This window comes from Aquarana catesbeiana, linkage group LG09 (assembly GCF_042186555.1).
Source record: "Aquarana catesbeiana isolate 2022-GZ linkage group LG09, ASM4218655v1, whole genome shotgun sequence".
In the NCBI taxonomy this organism is placed as follows: Eukaryota; Metazoa; Chordata; class Amphibia; order Anura; family Ranidae; genus Aquarana; species Aquarana catesbeiana.
In genome coordinates this window covers 194,099,330-194,117,169 of record NC_133332.1, presented here as the reverse complement: position 1 = coordinate 194,117,169, position 17,840 = coordinate 194,099,330, and the positions used below count along the sequence as shown (strand labels likewise).

At 44.0% G+C, this 17,840-nt stretch overlaps 1 protein-coding gene across 1 annotated transcript in view; it reads right to left on the bottom strand.

The window, feature by feature from the left end:
- Nucleotides 1-17,587, bottom strand: part of CHIC1 (cysteine rich hydrophobic domain 1) — a 39,825-nt gene extending 22,238 nt beyond the window's left edge. The window contains exons 1-5 of the mRNA XM_073599475.1: nucleotides 17,388-17,587; nucleotides 9,939-9,993; nucleotides 7,265-7,420; nucleotides 1,868-1,924; nucleotides 1,723-1,782 (exon numbers count right to left, since the gene is read on the bottom strand). Of these exons, the coding sequence (XP_073455576.1) occupies nucleotides 1,723-1,782; nucleotides 1,868-1,924; nucleotides 7,265-7,420; nucleotides 9,939-9,993; nucleotides 17,388-17,563 (504 nt within the window). The 5' untranslated portion in view covers nucleotides 17,564-17,587. The remainder of the gene's footprint in view (nucleotides 1-1,722; nucleotides 1,783-1,867; nucleotides 1,925-7,264; nucleotides 7,421-9,938; nucleotides 9,994-17,387) is intronic.
- Nucleotides 17,588-17,840: the final 253 nt, after the last annotated feature.

Below are 17,840 nucleotides of genomic sequence, written 5' to 3'. Positions count from 1 at the left end.
AGCGGTACTGGCGCTAACCTGACGCATATCACCGCCGGGCGATCAGGGGGCTAAACCTTTATTTCGGTAATAAACGGCGGGTGCCCTGACACTATAAAAAATAAACTAACTAACCAGCGTCACCCGTAACAGTTATACGGTGATCACTGGTGAAAGGGTTAACTAGGGGGCAATCAAGAGGATAAAACCTTTATTAGGTAGTATATGGGGGTCTCTGACGCTATAAAACGCTGACAGCGAAACTATATATTTACTTCCCTAACTAGCGTCACCAGTGACACTAATACAGCGATCAGAAAAATGATCGCTTAGTGACACTGGCGACGGGGGGGGGGTGATCAAGGGGTTAAAACTTTATTAGGGGGGGGTTAGGGAGGTACCCTAGACCTAAAGGGGGCTAATACTAACTGCCCTACCACACTGTCACAAACTGACACCAATGCAGTAATCAGAAAAAAAAAAAAACTGCTTGGTGTCAGTGTGACGGGGGGGTGGGGTGGGGGGGGTGTAAAGTATGCCTGGCATGTTCTACTGTGTGTGTGTGTACTCACATTGATGTCTTCTCTCCTCGGCGCCGGAACGGAAAATACCGAGCCGAGGAGAGATGACATCACTTCCTCTGCTGCTCTTTACTATACAGCAGCAGAGGAATGATTCTATTGGCTGGGAGCGATCGCGGGGGGGGGGCACGAATGGATGGCCTCCCCCTCACCTCTGATCACCGGGGGACAAATGCCAACCGCCTCGGGCACCGGGGGGCCCTTCGGACCCCCAGCCCGCGGGAGGCAGATCAGGTACGTGATTCTGCCTGCCCGTGCCATTCTGCCGACGTATATCGTCGTGAGGCGGTCGGCCAGTGGTTAAGTACGATTGTTATTTCTGTAGTAATTACACATTCATTTAGGCCCGGAAGTATAGCAAGAGCGTTTAGAAGAGGTGCTGCTCTCATACACAGAAACCACTGTTTGCTCATCTCTCTCCCCCTACCCATTCATAGAATGTTTCTGCAGCAGCTTTCAGCCTCTCAGACTTTTACAGGCTGCTGGCAGTAGATGTGGGCAGTGCATTTGTGCCTTCCACCCTAAATGCCAGAGTCTCGGGCACAGGGGCTAAAGGTCTAGTAGTGTGCATGAGGAACAAGGCATCAATTTTTTTTTTCTAAAAACACAGAAGATTATGAAATCAGCCACCCTGGGGTAATGAGTGACCAGCACAAAGTTTACACCAAAAGGTCTTTAAAGGAGTACAGGCAAAGCTTGTTTGGCTGCACTTCTCCTATGGATCACAAGAGTGCAGTCTGTTCTGCACTCCTGTGACCCATCTTCAGCAGACAGCAGGCTGATATCACACAGCCAGTTCAGGCAAGATCGCAACCACATGCCTGGACCAGCACCCGGCTTAAAGAGCAGCTGAGAGCTGGAGACAGCCGCTCCTGCCCCCGCCACAACCCATTGCCCCAGAGAGCGTGGGGCGCAGGTGGGATGGACAACAGAGCAGACAGCAATGACTAACAGTCACCAGCTCTCTAGAGGCTCAGGGATTCGAGAACCAAGCGATAGGCAGTGGTCGATTGCTTGGGTCTTAGAGCCGGCGGGGGACAGATGCAGGATCCACCTAGGTAACCATGATTAAAATAAAAAAAAAAAAAAAAAAATAAAAAATAAAAAATTCCCATACTTCCCTTTTAACTACATCTCTCTGTATGAAAAAACACATACTCACATATTCCATCATATTGTTTGATTCACATTTCCTTCTGCTCAGTTTCCAGTGCAAGCCAAGCTAAGGAACAATTGATACGTTACTCAAAAGTTATTTTTATATTTGTGCCAGCTAAGTCAACATTTTCTAAAGACCATTTATTTACCTTGTGATATAATCTGTTATTCTCCCAGTCCAAGAGTTTGTGAATAGATCTCCTTGTCTAACAAAACAAGAGAAAAAAATGTTGTCATGATTTGATTGAACATAGTCATATTTTAGTATAGCAGTCAGTATGTATAGTATTGTCAAACAACAATATACAGTATCTTGAAGCCCAGCTCAGCATTCTCAAAAAGGAGCCATATTAGCGGAAACCAAAGAATGCCAATAGCTTTCTACATAAGACTCTGACATGGAATTTATATAGGACTTAGGCTCGATTCACATCTATGCATGCTGCTTTTGAGAGTTTCTTCAGTGCTTGCCGCGTTTTGTGTTTTTTTTTTTTTTTTATACACTGTATATAGCTGGTTGCCAAGGAGAGGGCTGGGAAGCGTCCTAAGCAACCGATGAATCATCAGCTGGTAAAGTTTTCCAATCAGGTGACACAGTATCCTGCTACAGGCCACTGTGAAACAAGGGGACACGCTTATAGTATCAATGTCAATTCAACTGATTAAATGTACTATCCATGAAACTAAATAATTCTAGTTCCATAGGTGATCTGGGAGAGGACAATGGGGAGATTTACTAAAACTGGGAGCACTCAGAATCTGGTGCAGATGTGCATGGTAGCCAATCAGCTTCTACCTTTAGCATGTTCAATATGCTTTGCCAACCTGGAGGCGGACTGGTTTCTGTGCAGAACTGCACCAGATTTTGCACTCTCCATATTCAGTAAATCTTCCCGTGTTACCCCTTTAACCCTCGTTCACACTGAACATGGGTTTGAAATCATGCGAGTTCAGGGGCAATTTGAAAGACATCTGTGCGGGTTCATGCACTAATGTCTATTGGAATCGCCCCCGAAATCGCCAATAGTGCAGGAACTACTTTTGGAAATCGGTTCGGCAGCGCAGTACCGTTGCTGGGAAAAGGCTGCGATTTGACATGTCAAATTGCACCGATGTGAACAGGGGCTTACAGTGCATGTTTATCTCACACTACAGGTGCTTTTGTATGAGATTCCTAGCCAGCAAAAGGCACTGAGGTGTATTACAGCAACGCCTGGAATAAAAACTTAAAGTGCAACTGTATCTAGAGACGCACCAAAATTTTGGTGGCCGGAAAAATTGTTTGCCATTTTACCAACAGAGAAAAAGGTGCCGATAATGGTGTTGAAAATGCACGCAATGTTACTGTGCTTATGGTGCGTTTTATATAGGTCATGCGACTCAAAAACAGCATCAAAAAATGTAACACGGGTGCGTTATTGATGTGTGCTTGCTGTATTTTCAATTCATTTTAATTGCATTTAATTTTAACTGGTCTGTGCAACAGACCAGTGTTAGGACATACATTCGAATTTCAAGGGATGCATTTTTCTTCTGCTAAAAAGGTGCCAGTAATGGCTGACAAATTCATAAATTAAAAAAGTATAGAGATCTATCTCAAATTTTTTTTTTCTCTTTAGAAGCTGTCACTTTCAGTTTTGGTTTCAGCCAAGTGCATCCTGCATTTTCAGCACCAAGATTTCCATTTGGTGCACCTCTATCTGTATCTTCTAACTTGGGATAGAGTGAGGGAGGGTCAGAACCCATCAGGTTTTATTGCTACCTGGGGGTTCATTAGAGAGATTTACCTTCACTTCCTGTTCTGAGGACACAGTTTTAACAGATAGAAGTGAGGGAAGAAACTGCAACAGGAAAATGGACAACAAATCCAACAGAAGTTCCAGCATGCCTCTTAACTTCTGTGTTGGAATTGGGCATTTTCCCCTTTTTTCTGTCTGGGGAAAACAGTCACCAGAACAGAAGTGAGGGGAATCTATATAACAGGGTTCTGGACAGCAGTAAAACTTAACCGGGCTTCTTATGTTTCCTTACGATTTGTAACCAGAAAAAAAAAAAGAAAAAAAAAAAGGGGATTGGCTATAGATACACTTTAAGAACAGAGCAGATAGGCAGTGTTCCATGTACTTGTCAGCATCTTCTATTTTGACAAGAAAGTGCTTTTACCTCATGAAAAGACCAGAGAAAGCAACAGGATTTTGTTTAAATCAAAATAACTAAACCCACAAACATATTATACTGTAGCTTACCAATCACTGAATGTGGTGGCTGCTTTATTTTTTTTTTTTTTTCCACACTTTTATTCCTTTATCATCTTATGATCAGCCCATACCACCTCCTGTCGTAGGGTGGCTACATTCACTCCTCCACTGTATCTGTAGTGGAGAAACATAGCCACCCTTGGACAGCAGCTGTCAGTGGAGAGTGTAATCCTAAATGCATCAGCAGATTTAGGTAGAAGCGACTAACAAAAGCCAAAAAATCCAGCTCACACCCATTAAGCAGTTACATCAATTTTTTTCCCCTTTTGGGATAAAGGTTTTACATTGATGAAAAAAGCTGATTATTGTGCGCACCCCTGTCAGTGTTAAATGGTTTTTCTTAACCCTTTAATTGCCACATTTGCTGGACATCTTGGTCTGATAAAGGAAGATGAAAAAACAGACTCTGGTCGATCACCAGGCAATAAACTATGAGGACGAAATCAAACTAAACCCACTAACTTAAACTTGAACTAAAGGCTAAAAAATAAAAACTACCAACAGGTACAATCTTTATTGCAGAAGAGACATGCAATGTTTAATCTGCAATAAAATGCATTTATCTGCTGGTTTCCAATCCTCTGCAAAATGTACACAGAGCTGCACATGCACAGCTCAATATAAGTTTGACACACTGCCAGTGTGCTGGGATAATGTGCAGGAGTGACATCGTCCTCCACCAGCCAATTAAGATGACTGAAGACTGGCACCTGGAGAAAGATAGAGAGAAGATGCCAGTGAGGTACCTCTGGAGTAGTACCTGGTGAGTAACCCTGCCTTTAGTACCACTTTAGCGGTAACGAATGATAGCTGTCACAGCAGCTTGCACTCTCAAAACAAACTGTCCAGCCGTCAAATGTCTGGTGTCCAAACTGATCATGTGTAGCACAATGGCAACTACAGATCAAACAGAGGTTAAAGTGTTACTAAACCCAGGACCCTGCATTCACTATATCTGGTCTCCCACAGTACATGCAATTATTTTAGTAAATATAAACTGCTAAATACCTTTTCTCATCAGCAGTTCTAGTCTGTCCTATGAGGCTGCAAGATCCCCGACTCTCTGCCTGGACAGCATTGATTGGCCCTGTGCTGATTAAATGCACCCTCCCAAGAAAAAAAAAAAAAAAAAAAACACACACACACAACACAATACACACCAAACTGAGCATGTGCAGAGTGCCCCCAAGGCTCTGTACTAGCAGCAGATGGATTGGGGACTGTGGAAGAAGGGGAGGACCAGAGGAGACAGGATCAAACAGGTTTTTTTTTTTTTTTTAACAGTGCGCAGGATTAACCCCTTTAGGTTCCAGCGAGTATAACAAGCATGCTTTGCTGCATATACAGACTGATTTTACGGTTGTGGGTTTAGTAACACTCTGAGGAGTAGTTCTGCTTGGAGGGTTTAGCGCCACTTTGAAGTGGTTGTAAACCCGATTCTTGAAATTTAACCTAGGCACATTTATCTTGTAGTGTTTACTTATCTCTCCCCAAAGCACTAAGTCCCGTGTCTTTCTCCTGTTTCGTTCCTCTGTTATCAGCATAACTTCTGACAAGTTCTCTGAGAAGGGAGATAAAAGCAGCCTGAAATTTGTGTCGGGGCGGGTGATCTGTCAATCAAAGTGCCCGGACAAGGGGGAGGGGCTGTATGTGACAGCGCGCAGCGGGGAACACACAGCTATTGAAATGAAAGCTGTGATGTTCCCGGCGCTGTAATCAAACAGGCGGTGGCTCTCCTCTCCCTTCACTGGCTGCAATGGGGACACAGGCTGGCTGCATCTGACGGGCACTGGTGAGGCTGAATTGATCTCCTGCACCGCGTCCGCAGTCTCTGACCATCTCCTGCACCGCGTCCGCAGTCTCTGACCATCTCCTGCACCGCGTCCGCAGTCTCTGACCATCTCCTGCACCGCGTCCGCAGTCTCTGACCATCTCCTGCACCGCGTCCGCAGTCTCTGACCATCTCCTGCACCGCGTCCGCAGTCTCTGACCATCTCCTGCACCGCGTCCGCAGTCTCTGACCATCTCCTGCACCGCGTCCGCAGTCTCTGACCATCTCCTGCACCGCGTCCGCAGTCTCTGACCATCTCCTGCACCGCGTCCGCAGTCTCTGACCATCTCCTGCACCGCGTCCCCATTCTCTGACCATCTCCTGTACCGTGTCCCCATTCTCTGACCATCTCCTGTACCATCTCTGCAGTCTCTGACCATCTCCTGTATAAAAATATTTTTAATAACAGTCACTTTCGGTATTGTTTCGGTATCGGTTTTCGGGATCAAGGAAGATTTATCTTCGGTATCGGCACCAAAAAACCCATTTGGTGCATCCCTAGTTCTAGACATCACTGCTATGTACATGCCATCATATGCGACACAGCCAAGAAGTCAAAGCTTTCAGATGCAGTTCACTCAGCCTATGTTCACACTGGTGTGTGGAAAACACTGCATGTGATTCGCACCACGTTCACGTTCCTGTGCACATTGAGCAATACATTTTGTATGGCTTAAATAGCATCGCTACCAAAATGGTGCAGGACCCTTCCCTCCCCTCCCCCGCACCTGAATCGCATCATATGGGTGCTTACACCCATGCGATTTTGCAATCTGTTTCGGGGGTGTCAGTAATCTAACATTGACAACTGCAGCAGATCGCATGGACGCCGTGCAACTGCCAAGCACTGCAATGTGGGGAAACGCAGCGAATCTTGTGCCCTGAACCAGGGGTCAGTGTGAAATTTTTTTGTAGTTTAAAACCACAAATACAAGAAATACGCACACCATATACAAAAAAACATTTCTACAAAAATGCAGTGCATGTTTTATTTCTCTCATAACAAACAGATGGCCCCTGTCACCACCTATAACTGGCCATAACAGCAAGGAGCACATGGAAGGGCAACGCATTTAAGACAAAACCAGAGGAAATTCCCAGCTCGACTCACCAACAGAATTAACCTGTCCAACAGTATGTGTTAAAAATAGGGGTTTAGTTAGCACACATTTGCAAACGCATGCGCAAGTTGCAAGGCCCCTTCGCAGCACCCTGTATTACTTGCACTTCTAACCCTTCTAAATTTAGAGAGTCTCCTAAATTTACATTTGCAAATGTGTGCTAACTAAACCCCTGTTTTTAAACGCATACTGTTGGACAGGTTAAATCGGTTGGTAAGCAGACTGGTTGGCGAGTTGAGCTGGGAATTTTATCTGGTTTTGTCTTTCATGTTTTATTTCTCACTGTATAGATGTAAACCCCCATTGTTTCACACTAGTCAAATTGTAATTACTAACCCTTTTATTCAGGCATATAACAGGCCACAAACTGAAGCCTAATGTACAACAGCAGCAGATACAGCCACATAGCAGCCATTTCACATTGAGGGGGAGATTCTTTCTCAAGCAGGTATTTACACGACCAATACTGATTTTAAACTCCTCTGGAGCAACCTGGAAGGATAAAGCATAACATTTTTAAGACATAGCTAAAAGTGTCACAAACTTCCCTAATTCATTGCACAAAAAAAAAAAAAAAATATATGACATGGCTATACTCTACTTGCAAAAATGTCAATAAAAGAAATGCTCTACATACACTACAGAACAGCTAGGACCTTCAGAGTATTAAATCTCTAATTTTTTAAATTTCCACTTGAACAGATTCCTCCATCCACGTTATAAAGTGTAGATAAATGAATCTCCCACTGTGGCTGTTGTATTTTAAAAACCGACCCCACCAGCTGTTAAAAATATTCAAACAGTGACTGCATATGACTAGTTGCAACCGCCGCCTTACAAAAATTTTTCCAGCAGGCTCCTTCAACAAAAGTCAATAGAATGATTGACTTCTATTAAAGAAAGTGGGGCCTGAAGGGCTACCAACTGAGAGAATTTTGGCCCGTTCCTCGGGAACCATCTGAAAATTCGCACAGTGTATGGCCAGCTTCAAATTTACATAAATTTGCACAATAAATTCTCACTCAAAACCAGCTCTTTCCCAACCACTGCTAGATGCAGGCTGCCTTTACAAAAACAAGGCATTTCTAGTCCACTGAAACTGACATATAGTGTGCTTTACAACAATCTCCATTCTTCAAAGCAACGGTTGGACAGATCTCAGATCACAGCCATGTAATGGCACTCAAGCTTAAAGGGATTGGTTACATTTTTTTTTTAATGCAAATATATATAATATATAGAAAACTAATAATGTCTAAATGGTCTGTTTAGAGTCTACTTTCTCACTTATGTTATTGCTTTCTCACCCTTTTTTACTTTAAAAAATAGATAAGGCCCTTAATATGTGTTGTGCTTTACTACAATGTGAATACATTATTTCCCTTAGGCATCTGCTTTTCTTTCAAACACTAAAAAGGATCATAATATTTTACGACAGGATGCAATAAGGGCAACAAACAGAAAAACTAAGCAAAGCCCAGCAGGCAAGATCTGGATTGTTAAAAAGTCAAACAAAACCACTACCACCCCATCAATCACCTTTCATCTCCACCAACAATACTAGAGAAATTTTACGACTTACACCTCTGAACTGTAGGCTTATCTCACTATAGAACATCTACTGGCGAGTGCAGTTGGCAGGAAACCATGGTGTCTTCCTTAGATGTTTATCTACTCACTTTCAGTCACCTGGATCATGTTAGGGCAGTTTGATTATAAATCTTCAGGTAGCCCAAATTATGTCGAATACATATTATAAAATAAAAAAAAAATCCTCAAAAAAAAAAAAAAAATTCCTCAGCGCAAATAAAAAGTAAAGGAGTTTTCCTGTTCGGACCAATGGTGTCAACTTCCACATACAAGGCAGAAATGTTATCACTTATGACAACATATGGCAAAATGATGTTACTAGTAGCTACTAGTTTCTGTTCTAATCAATGAAAAAAAAACGAACAAGAAGAAGGAAGAAGCACCTATTCTCATTAGGAAAGAATATGCCTCAAATCAATAATTAAAAAAAAAAAAAAAGAATGACTGAAAACCTAATGTAACAATTTGCCACCACCACACACACTTCATAGCTTGGAATCCAGTAAAAGCTGAGTAGTTTTGTATTTCAGTGACACACTTTACTGTACACATAAGTTTCTCATGCAGGAAGTAAAAGATGCCCCATGTCAGTGTGGGGAGCCTCACACTTGCACAACATGCCATCATTCACAGAAAAACTTGATTTGATTGTAGCCGTATTAGTGCAATTGTGACAGAGAAAATTAAGTACTGTCCATGATACTTTTTTTATTTGCACTAACATACAATTTTTCAGGACAAGCTTTCGGGGTTTGTCCCCTTCTTCAAGGTCCAAGCAGTACTTCAAGGTACAAGTGTACTGCTTGGACCTTGAAGAAGGGGACATACCCCGAAAGCTAGTCCTGAAAAATTGTATGTTAGTGCAAATAAAAAAAGTATCACGGACAGTACAGAAAAACTTAAAACCGTTTTTACCCAAGCACATTTTAGTGATTTATCTGTGTGCGTGTGTCACATCTTATCTAGATTTTGATGGACTCCGGGTTAAAGTCCTACCCACTGTAAGCTTTATTAGCCACTGAGCCCAACTCAATGGACAAGGGATAACAATTGGCTTGCCTAGCCCTACAAATAAGTAAATCCTGTTTTAGAGAGACAAGGAAGAGCAGACATCTTGAGACGCCTACTGTAAATAAAGTGTGCTTATTTTAATAGTATTGTTCATGTCCACGAGGAATTGGCTCTATGTTTGGGATCCCACCTGTCCGATCCTGCCAGGAAGCAGACACTGCACACTGCTAATCACAGGCAGTGAGCCATTTCCCGTTCCGCAGCTGCACAGATCCAGAAATGTCTCACTGCCTGTTATCAGCCGTGTGCAGTGTCAGCTTCCTGGTGGGATCCCGAAAACGCCCGAGTCCATCTCTAGTAACCACCCCCCCTTCACGCTTTCACAAAGTTTTCTGAAAAACATTCTTACCTTTCCGGTCAAAACCGAAGGGAATTCTGCATCAAATTTGTTGCTTAGACCAAACCTGAAAGAAGGAAAAATACATATTAAGTTTAAATGAAACATTGAAAATAACAACTTACTGATATGCTATATGGGACCAGTCCAGCCACATGATGTGGCTGGACTGTGCGGCTCCAGGGAAGAGTGAAGCCAGTGCGGCTTCAGAGAAGAGGACGGAGCAACAACAGATGGGCCATGGAAGCCTATGGGTGATGTCACAGCTCCAGGATTTACTAGCTGTTGTTGGAACAAGCTCTCCTCTACCCCTGCAATTTCCACTGGCCAACATAGGTGAGATTATGTGACCAGAGCAGCCTAAAAATAGGTATGTTTATACATCTTTCATTACACAAGGTAGCTAGCATAGGTGTTTGCAGGGGGGAGGGAGAAGAGAATAGCTTTAAGGCTTGTTAGGTGTAAGATGGTATTCCATTTTAATCACACAGTACAGGACTATTCATAGACCAAGCAATAAAACAAGAGTGGGCAACAACCTAACACTACAAATGTCAACAAGTCCACAAAAAAAAACCCCACAAGGGTCTAAAACATAAGTTCACCCCCTGAACATGTTACATCCATATTTAGGGTGTAGTATGTTCATCGTCCCCCCCATGACAGCGAGCAGGGGAATCCCTCCTTGCACTCGCTGTCACATTTTAAAAATGGTATGGCTGCACGGGTCTCTGCCTGCACAGCTACATCATTCAATCACAAGAATCTGCGAATGCGAAAACAACACGGCCGCCATCACAGCAGACGGCTTGTAGTTCTCAAACTACCGGGGCCCTGATCAACACCCTTGTAGTTCCCTGAAAGCTCTTGTAGTTTAGTAACTGTCTGCCCACAGAGCTATCCAGACAGAGCTCTCAGCACTGACTGCAGGAGCCAGACATTCCCCCGTGATTCACTGATTGCGGGTGCAATGCTCTGCAGGCTCAAGTGTCAAAAAAAAAAAAAAAAAAAACCCCCCTTTACTTTTTTTAACCTGCAAAACCACGTGCATTATATGTTTTGTTTTAACAAAATGTGACGAGAGCCTTTAAAGTAGAACTAAAAGGCAAAACTTTTTTTACCCATTTTAAATAGTAAGGGAGGGTTTTAACCCTGTTTTTTTTTTTGGCATCTGCGTCCCATTGGAGAGATGTCCCTTCACTTCCTGTTTCATAGCCAAAACAGGAAGTGAGAAGAAATCCCTGTAAATTAACAGAATCCCTTGGGAACCCCAGGTCAGCAGCACCAGTGACCCCATTGGAAGCTTTCCCCTCCATTACTGTACTAGAGACAACCACAAATTTGGGATTTTCTTTCAATAATAATAGTAGTAAACAGGGCAAATAGAAAAGATTAATTTCCTTAACGGGGCAGAGGTAGCAATAATAATCTAACAGGTGTTCTAATCCATCTCCTCTCTTTCCAAAACTAAAAAAGCTTTGCCTTTAGTTATATTTTAAATAATATGAACAAAATACTCAAACAACATAAAGCACCATCAGCCAAAGCATGAATCTGTTACAAAATGTATGAACAGAGGATCAGGTGACAGCACTCCAAACCTGGAATACAAAGAAAATGTATGAACAGAGGATCAGGTGACAGCACTCCAAACCTGGAATACAAATGCTTTATGCTGAACAGCCTAGGAGACCAACAGCCCTGGTGAAACTGGCCCAGATGAGAAAGGGTATCTTCCTTAAAGGCACAGGCCCTGAAAATGAGCTGTCTGATCTACCCGATAATGGTGGAGTGGTAAGCAGGGTGCCCTCTATTAGGACCTCCAGGTAGAACAAAAAGGGACACGGTCTTGCAAAAGAAGGCCATGGCTGCCAAGCAGACTGACAGCTGTAGCCACATCCAAAAAGCAATTTCTTTGTCCTGTTTTGGAGCAGGACAAAGGGAACGAAGGACAATATTCTCATTATGGTGGAAAGAGGAAACCACATTAGGTACAATAAAGAGGACCCTTTTATTCCCCATCTTTCACAGTAGTCAAGAGAGGAACTTCACCAGAGGGAAGGCATAGACCAGTTGGAATTGAAGCCAAGGAATAACCCGAGCATTTACTGTGAAGGCTAGAGGATCCCAGGTCTTGGCCAAGAACTTGTCCAGCTTGTAGTAGAATTTGGAGGCCCGAATGTCCACCACTCTATTCTGTAGTGACAAGGCAAGTATTAAGCTTCTGTTAAAGGCCACCCACAATTTTTTTTCAAACAAGGTGACAGGGTCAGCTTTAAGAGCCTGTCCACACAATGTGCAGTTACTTGCATTTTTTCTCATGGATAAATGCACATAACTGCAATGGCACATAGAAAACAATCGCTTCCAATGTGTCATGTTCACACCAGAAAGCGGTATTTCTCTGTGTTGTGTTAGAGATGTATATTACGCAACATATTTGCCTAATATCACATCTCACTGGATGGCACTGCGTGTCACTGAACAGCAAGTACAATGCACTGAACGTTCTGAGGTGACATTTTTTTGCACTTCACATAAAGTTGACAAAAAAAAAAAAAAAAAAAAGCATCACACTTCCCCCTGCTTCAAATCACTGAAGCCCAAAATGGACTGCTGCCGGCACACTAGAATGCTCCAGTTTAGTGTGCAGGCAAGTGCAAACATGCCCTAAATGCTACAAAGTGCACAAACTGCTGGTGTCCAATGCTGGCAGACACGGACCTGTCTGTGTTACATATCACCCTGTAATCACTGCTGACACATCCAATGTGAGCATAACAATGCTGCTCATACTACAGAGGTGCTAGGATAGAAATGATCATTTGATTCATCCTGTATTATGTGATAGCTTGTCTAACACACAGGCAGATATTCATTTGAGCTTTCAGAAGAGATGAACAAAATTCTGCCACAGCCACCCGACTTGTCAGTGTCTAAATCAATTGAAAGTCCATCAAATGCGGGGTCGGTGCTTCAGGATCCTTATTCAGTTTGATCCTTTTATCATATGGCCACATTTCAACATCAGGTTTTCCAATTAGCAGGTTTGATCTCAATTCTTGTGCTGGTGACAACTAGAACATTTAGAATTTCCCATCACTTTCTGTCTCTGTGACAACATCCCCTGACAAATGAAGACAGTGACTCTTCTGCAGGAAAACAGCATTAACAAAAAAATTTAAAGACGACTTTAGTGGGCAGAGAACACCTTTGGGGGGGGGGGGATGTAATAAGACTGGAGCAGCTGTGCATTGCAGTCAATCAACTTCCATGTTCAAGCTTAACCACTTGACCTCTGGGATATTTACCCCCCCATCCTGACCAGGCCATTTTTTGCGATACGGCACCAAGTTACTTTAAAGCGGTGTTCTGCCTGGGGGAAAAAATACTGTAGCTGCTGACTTTTAATATTTGGACACTTTCCTGTCCACGAGCCCATGATGTCAGCACCCCTGGCGATTTTCAGATCGTCTGTTGGGTGCTGCCGTTGCCGTTCGTTGTAAGGGAAACCAGCAGTGAAGCCTTATGGCTTTACAGCAGTTTCCCTACTGCACATGTGTGAAGCGCGTTGCGCTTTCTAACTGGCCCGGCGGCAGAGGAAGGAGGGGGGGGGGGGCGAACTTCCAAAGGGACGGAGACGTTTCCCAGAAGTGGGGAAGGGTACCTGTCAAAAACAGGTACCTGTTCCCCCCGAAAGGTGCCAAAAGGGGGGGGGGGGGGGGGGGGAGTAGATAAGTGTAGGTTCCACTTTTGGATGCAACTCCACTTTAACTGAAAATTGCGTGGTCATGTGACGCTGTATTCAAATAAAATGTACGTCCCCACAACTACAGCTTTCTTTTGGTGGTATTTGATCACTTCTTCGGTTTTTATTTTTTGCGATATAAACAAAAAAATTTATATTTTTTACTTTCCGCTATAAAACATATCCAAGAAAAAAAAAGTCATCAATTTGGGCCAATACGTATTCTTCTGCACATTTTTGGTAAAAAAAAATCCCAGTAGGAGTATATTGATTGGTTTGCGCAAAAGTTACAGCGTCTACAAACTATGGGTTATTTTTATTTATTTTGTACTAGTAGTGGTAGCGATCAGCAACTTTGCAACAAACATTCTGACACTTTTGGAGGATCAGTGACACAAATACAGTGATCAGTGCTAAAAATATGCACTGTCACTGTACTGACACTGGCTGGAAAGGGGTTAAACATCTAGGGTGATCAAAAGGTTACCAATGTTCCTAGCCAGTGTTTTAGTGTACTGTATGGGAGGTGCTTTTACGACGGGAAAACATGAATCCTAGTCCCTGCTTTGCAGACTCACAAACGCCATGCCTTCCCTCCTATCAGACTTCTGTTTTACCTCTGTGCTGGGTGGTCGGCAGGTGCACATTGGGTCCGAGGTACCCGCAGATCAGCTCCTGCTGTGTATAATCACAGCAGGAGCAGCCTGCCAGAGGTGCGCATACATGCCCCCTACCCAGAAGTGTTGGATTATGTACTAGGTATGTGATCCCGCGCAGCAGTGCCACCTTGCTGCCATATATGCAAGTTATACAGTCGGCAAGTGGTTAAAGTGGAACTTTAGACAGAAAATGAAGTCCTGATCGATCACTTCAGGATGGCCCCTTTTGCAGTTATAGCTTTGTAAACATTAAAAATAAGTGCCTATACTTCCATTAATACACCACCTCACCCTGCCCGCTCTATTTTTATGCGCTGCCAAGTTTGTAGAGGCTGATCTGCTGACAGCCTTAAAGCAGTTTTAAACCCTCCTATCCTTTAGAGCCAAGGAAGCAGCTTCTGTTTGATCTGCAACTGCCATGATGCTGCACATATGATCAGTTATGACACCAGCCATTTGATGCTTTGACAGTTTGGCTGAGGACATGTGACAGTCAGCAATTCCAGGAATGTAACAGTTTTTTCAAACCGTCATGTTAGCTCTGCTTAATGATTTACTGCTGTTCAGTGGCTCTGGACTTCAGCAAAATGGCAGCCTCCAGCAAGAAGAAACTGGAACACTGCTGAATTTACAGCACACATTAATTATGCCAGCAAAATGTATGTAGAATGTATGTTCCTTGCTACAGAACAATATTTTTTTATGAAGTTATGGGTAAAGTTCTGCTTTAAAGGCTTAGTTTGCCTTTACCAAAAACTGCCTATACAAGTAAGGGGCATTTGTAGATATAAAAAAAAAAAACAAACTGAGCAATTCTGACTTAAGTTGGATAATGCCATTACTCTAGGTGTAGGCCATTTGCATACCTTATGAAGCCTGACTGAAATGCTCCCAGGATATTGCTAAGTGAGACCTAAATCATTACTGCTCACCTCCGCCATCACAGGAGTGAGCTTTTTCTTTGATTCAGACCCCTTCACACGCTCTCTCCCCTCTGATGCAGTAGCCCGGAGCTAAACATTTGAGAGCTTACATTTGTGATGGTGCAGGTGAGCAGTAATAACTAGACCTCTCCTAGCAACATCCCGAGAGTATTCCAGGCTTCAGGAAAATACATAAACGGCCTAAAGCAAGGACATTATTCAACTTTAGTCAGAACTGTGCTGTTTTTATTTACAGCCCCCCCCCCCCCATCTGCAAAGTGGAAGTAAACTCTCCTATCATTTTTAGCCAAGGAAGCTGCCATCTTGGCCTTGGTTTGATCTGCAACTGCCATGATGCTGCACATGTTATGACGCCAGCCATTGGATGGTCTGACAGTTTGGTTGAGTGTGTGTCCACTGTGACAGTTACATTCTCGCCATGTGCCAGTAATCTAACATTTTTTAGAAACTTAAATCTACAGGTTTATCCTTTAACAGGGTCTTTATGCTCGGAGGGGAGTGGCAAAGACTTCCAAATCATGTGACTACTAGCTATCACAATAGTCACATGACTAGGAGCCCATCCTGCTCATAACCAGAGACCAGGAGCTGCCAGTGACTACGCTGTCACTGTGCCCGGAGCGTGCTCTCGTCACACAAACCTTGCCCACCATACACACACATGCAGTGTGCTGGGGGGGGTGTTGAAGATCACCCACTTTTCCACGGCACCCCCCCAATGAAACGTAAAATACTGCCAAAGTCAGGGTACCAAGGCCAACCCCATACAACAACAATAAATGACTATCGCTACTTTGTTTTAAATCTGAGGAAATATTTTTTGGGCCAGTTCACAACAGATGTAGTCCAGTGCGTTTTTTTCTGCATCGAAAACACATGGAAAGTAGGTTATATGGTTTTCAATAGCACAGTTCACACCAATGCTTACAGTTCCAGAAAATAAAAGTAGAACATGCTGCATTATTTTTCCTGCTCTGGACTGTACTGGAACGCTGTAAAAAGAATTAAAAAAAAAAAAAAAAAAACACACACACATGTCCTTAAGGGCCCGTTCACACCATAGAAATGCAGTCCAGATATGTTCCATGTGCTTTTCAGCATGTGTGTTTTTGATGTGTTCCAGTGCAATTTTGATGCATTTTGGTTTCATTTTTGATGAACTCCAGGGCATTTTTTCCCCCCTATTTTTTCTTAACCTTAAATAACAACATGTGTGTTCCAGTGCGTTTTACAGTGTTCCAGTCCAGGAAAAATGCAACATGTTCTACTCTTTATTTCTGGAACGCACTGCAACTTCAAGCACTAGTGTGAATTATGCCATTAGAAATTATATAACTTACTTTCCAGACGTTTTTGACGCAGAAAAAAAAAACCACACTGGACTGCACGTGGCGTAAGGATGAGCTCCGGCGTATTCGCACAGCCCACATGCAGAGTCCACCAGGAAGTCGGCACGGCGCTAATCACAGGCAGGGAGTCATTGTCCTGATGTGCGGCTGCAGAGATCGGGAAATGTCTCACTGCCTGTGATTAGCGCCGTGCTGACTTCCTGGTGGACTCTGCATGTGGGCTGTGCGAACACGCCGGAGATCATCCTTAATGTGGTGTGAACCGGCCCTTAAGTTTAAGAAAAAAGGGAGGGGGGAAAATGCACGGGACTGCATCAAAAACACGCCTGCAGAAAGGCATCCGGACTGCGTTTCTATGGTGTGAACTGGCCTTTGGGCAAATTGTAAAGATGTATTAGGTGATGGCGGGTCACAGTGGAGCACAGAACCCTGCAGTCCAGGGCCAACATGACAACACTTCCCATGTGTCAGAAATGGGGGGGCTGCGTTGTCACCTCATCACAGGAAGTCCTGTCTGTCTGTCAGGAGGAGTGCGGGTTCTGGTGATTTATGGGGGGGGGCTCTGCAATGATGATGGGAAACATTTGCCAGATTTTGGTGGGTGGAGGAGCCCACAGAGGAGCCAATGAATGTCCTAACAGGGGAGTCCGGGCAGCATTGTGTGTACAGCTAGTGTAGGGAGGCTGAGAGGCCGGCCCAGTGTGTACACCCCAACCGAGGCCTGCTCCCCCCACACACACCGGACTCCCCTCGTCTCTTACACGGTAATATGTCCGGCTCCCCTCACTACCACCGGGTCCGGAGCGTATCGGAGTAAATGTTCCTCGGCCACCACCCGGCCAGAGCCCGTTTCCCGGTCCTCTCCGTCCTCCTCTTCCTCCTCATCCAACTCGTATATGGTATCAAAGTCCGCCATGTTTGGTAGCAAGACGCTCATGACGTCACCTGAGGACGGAGCCGGGATTGCGGTGACCTCACGTGACTCTCGGTGGGCGGGACTTGTGACGCGTTGTGTGAGCGGAGGGCGGGAAATGTGGTGCAGGTTACGCTGTGAGGGATGGTGTGATATAAAATCCAGTATATGGAGAGCACGGCTCCTCTGTTCTGTAAAGAGCAGGGGATCATGTTATGTTGGCTTTTCTTCTGCTGCCTGTGTCCTTACCAGGGAGATCTACCTTCATTTCTCCCAGAGGCCAGACAGTGAGGTGAAATCC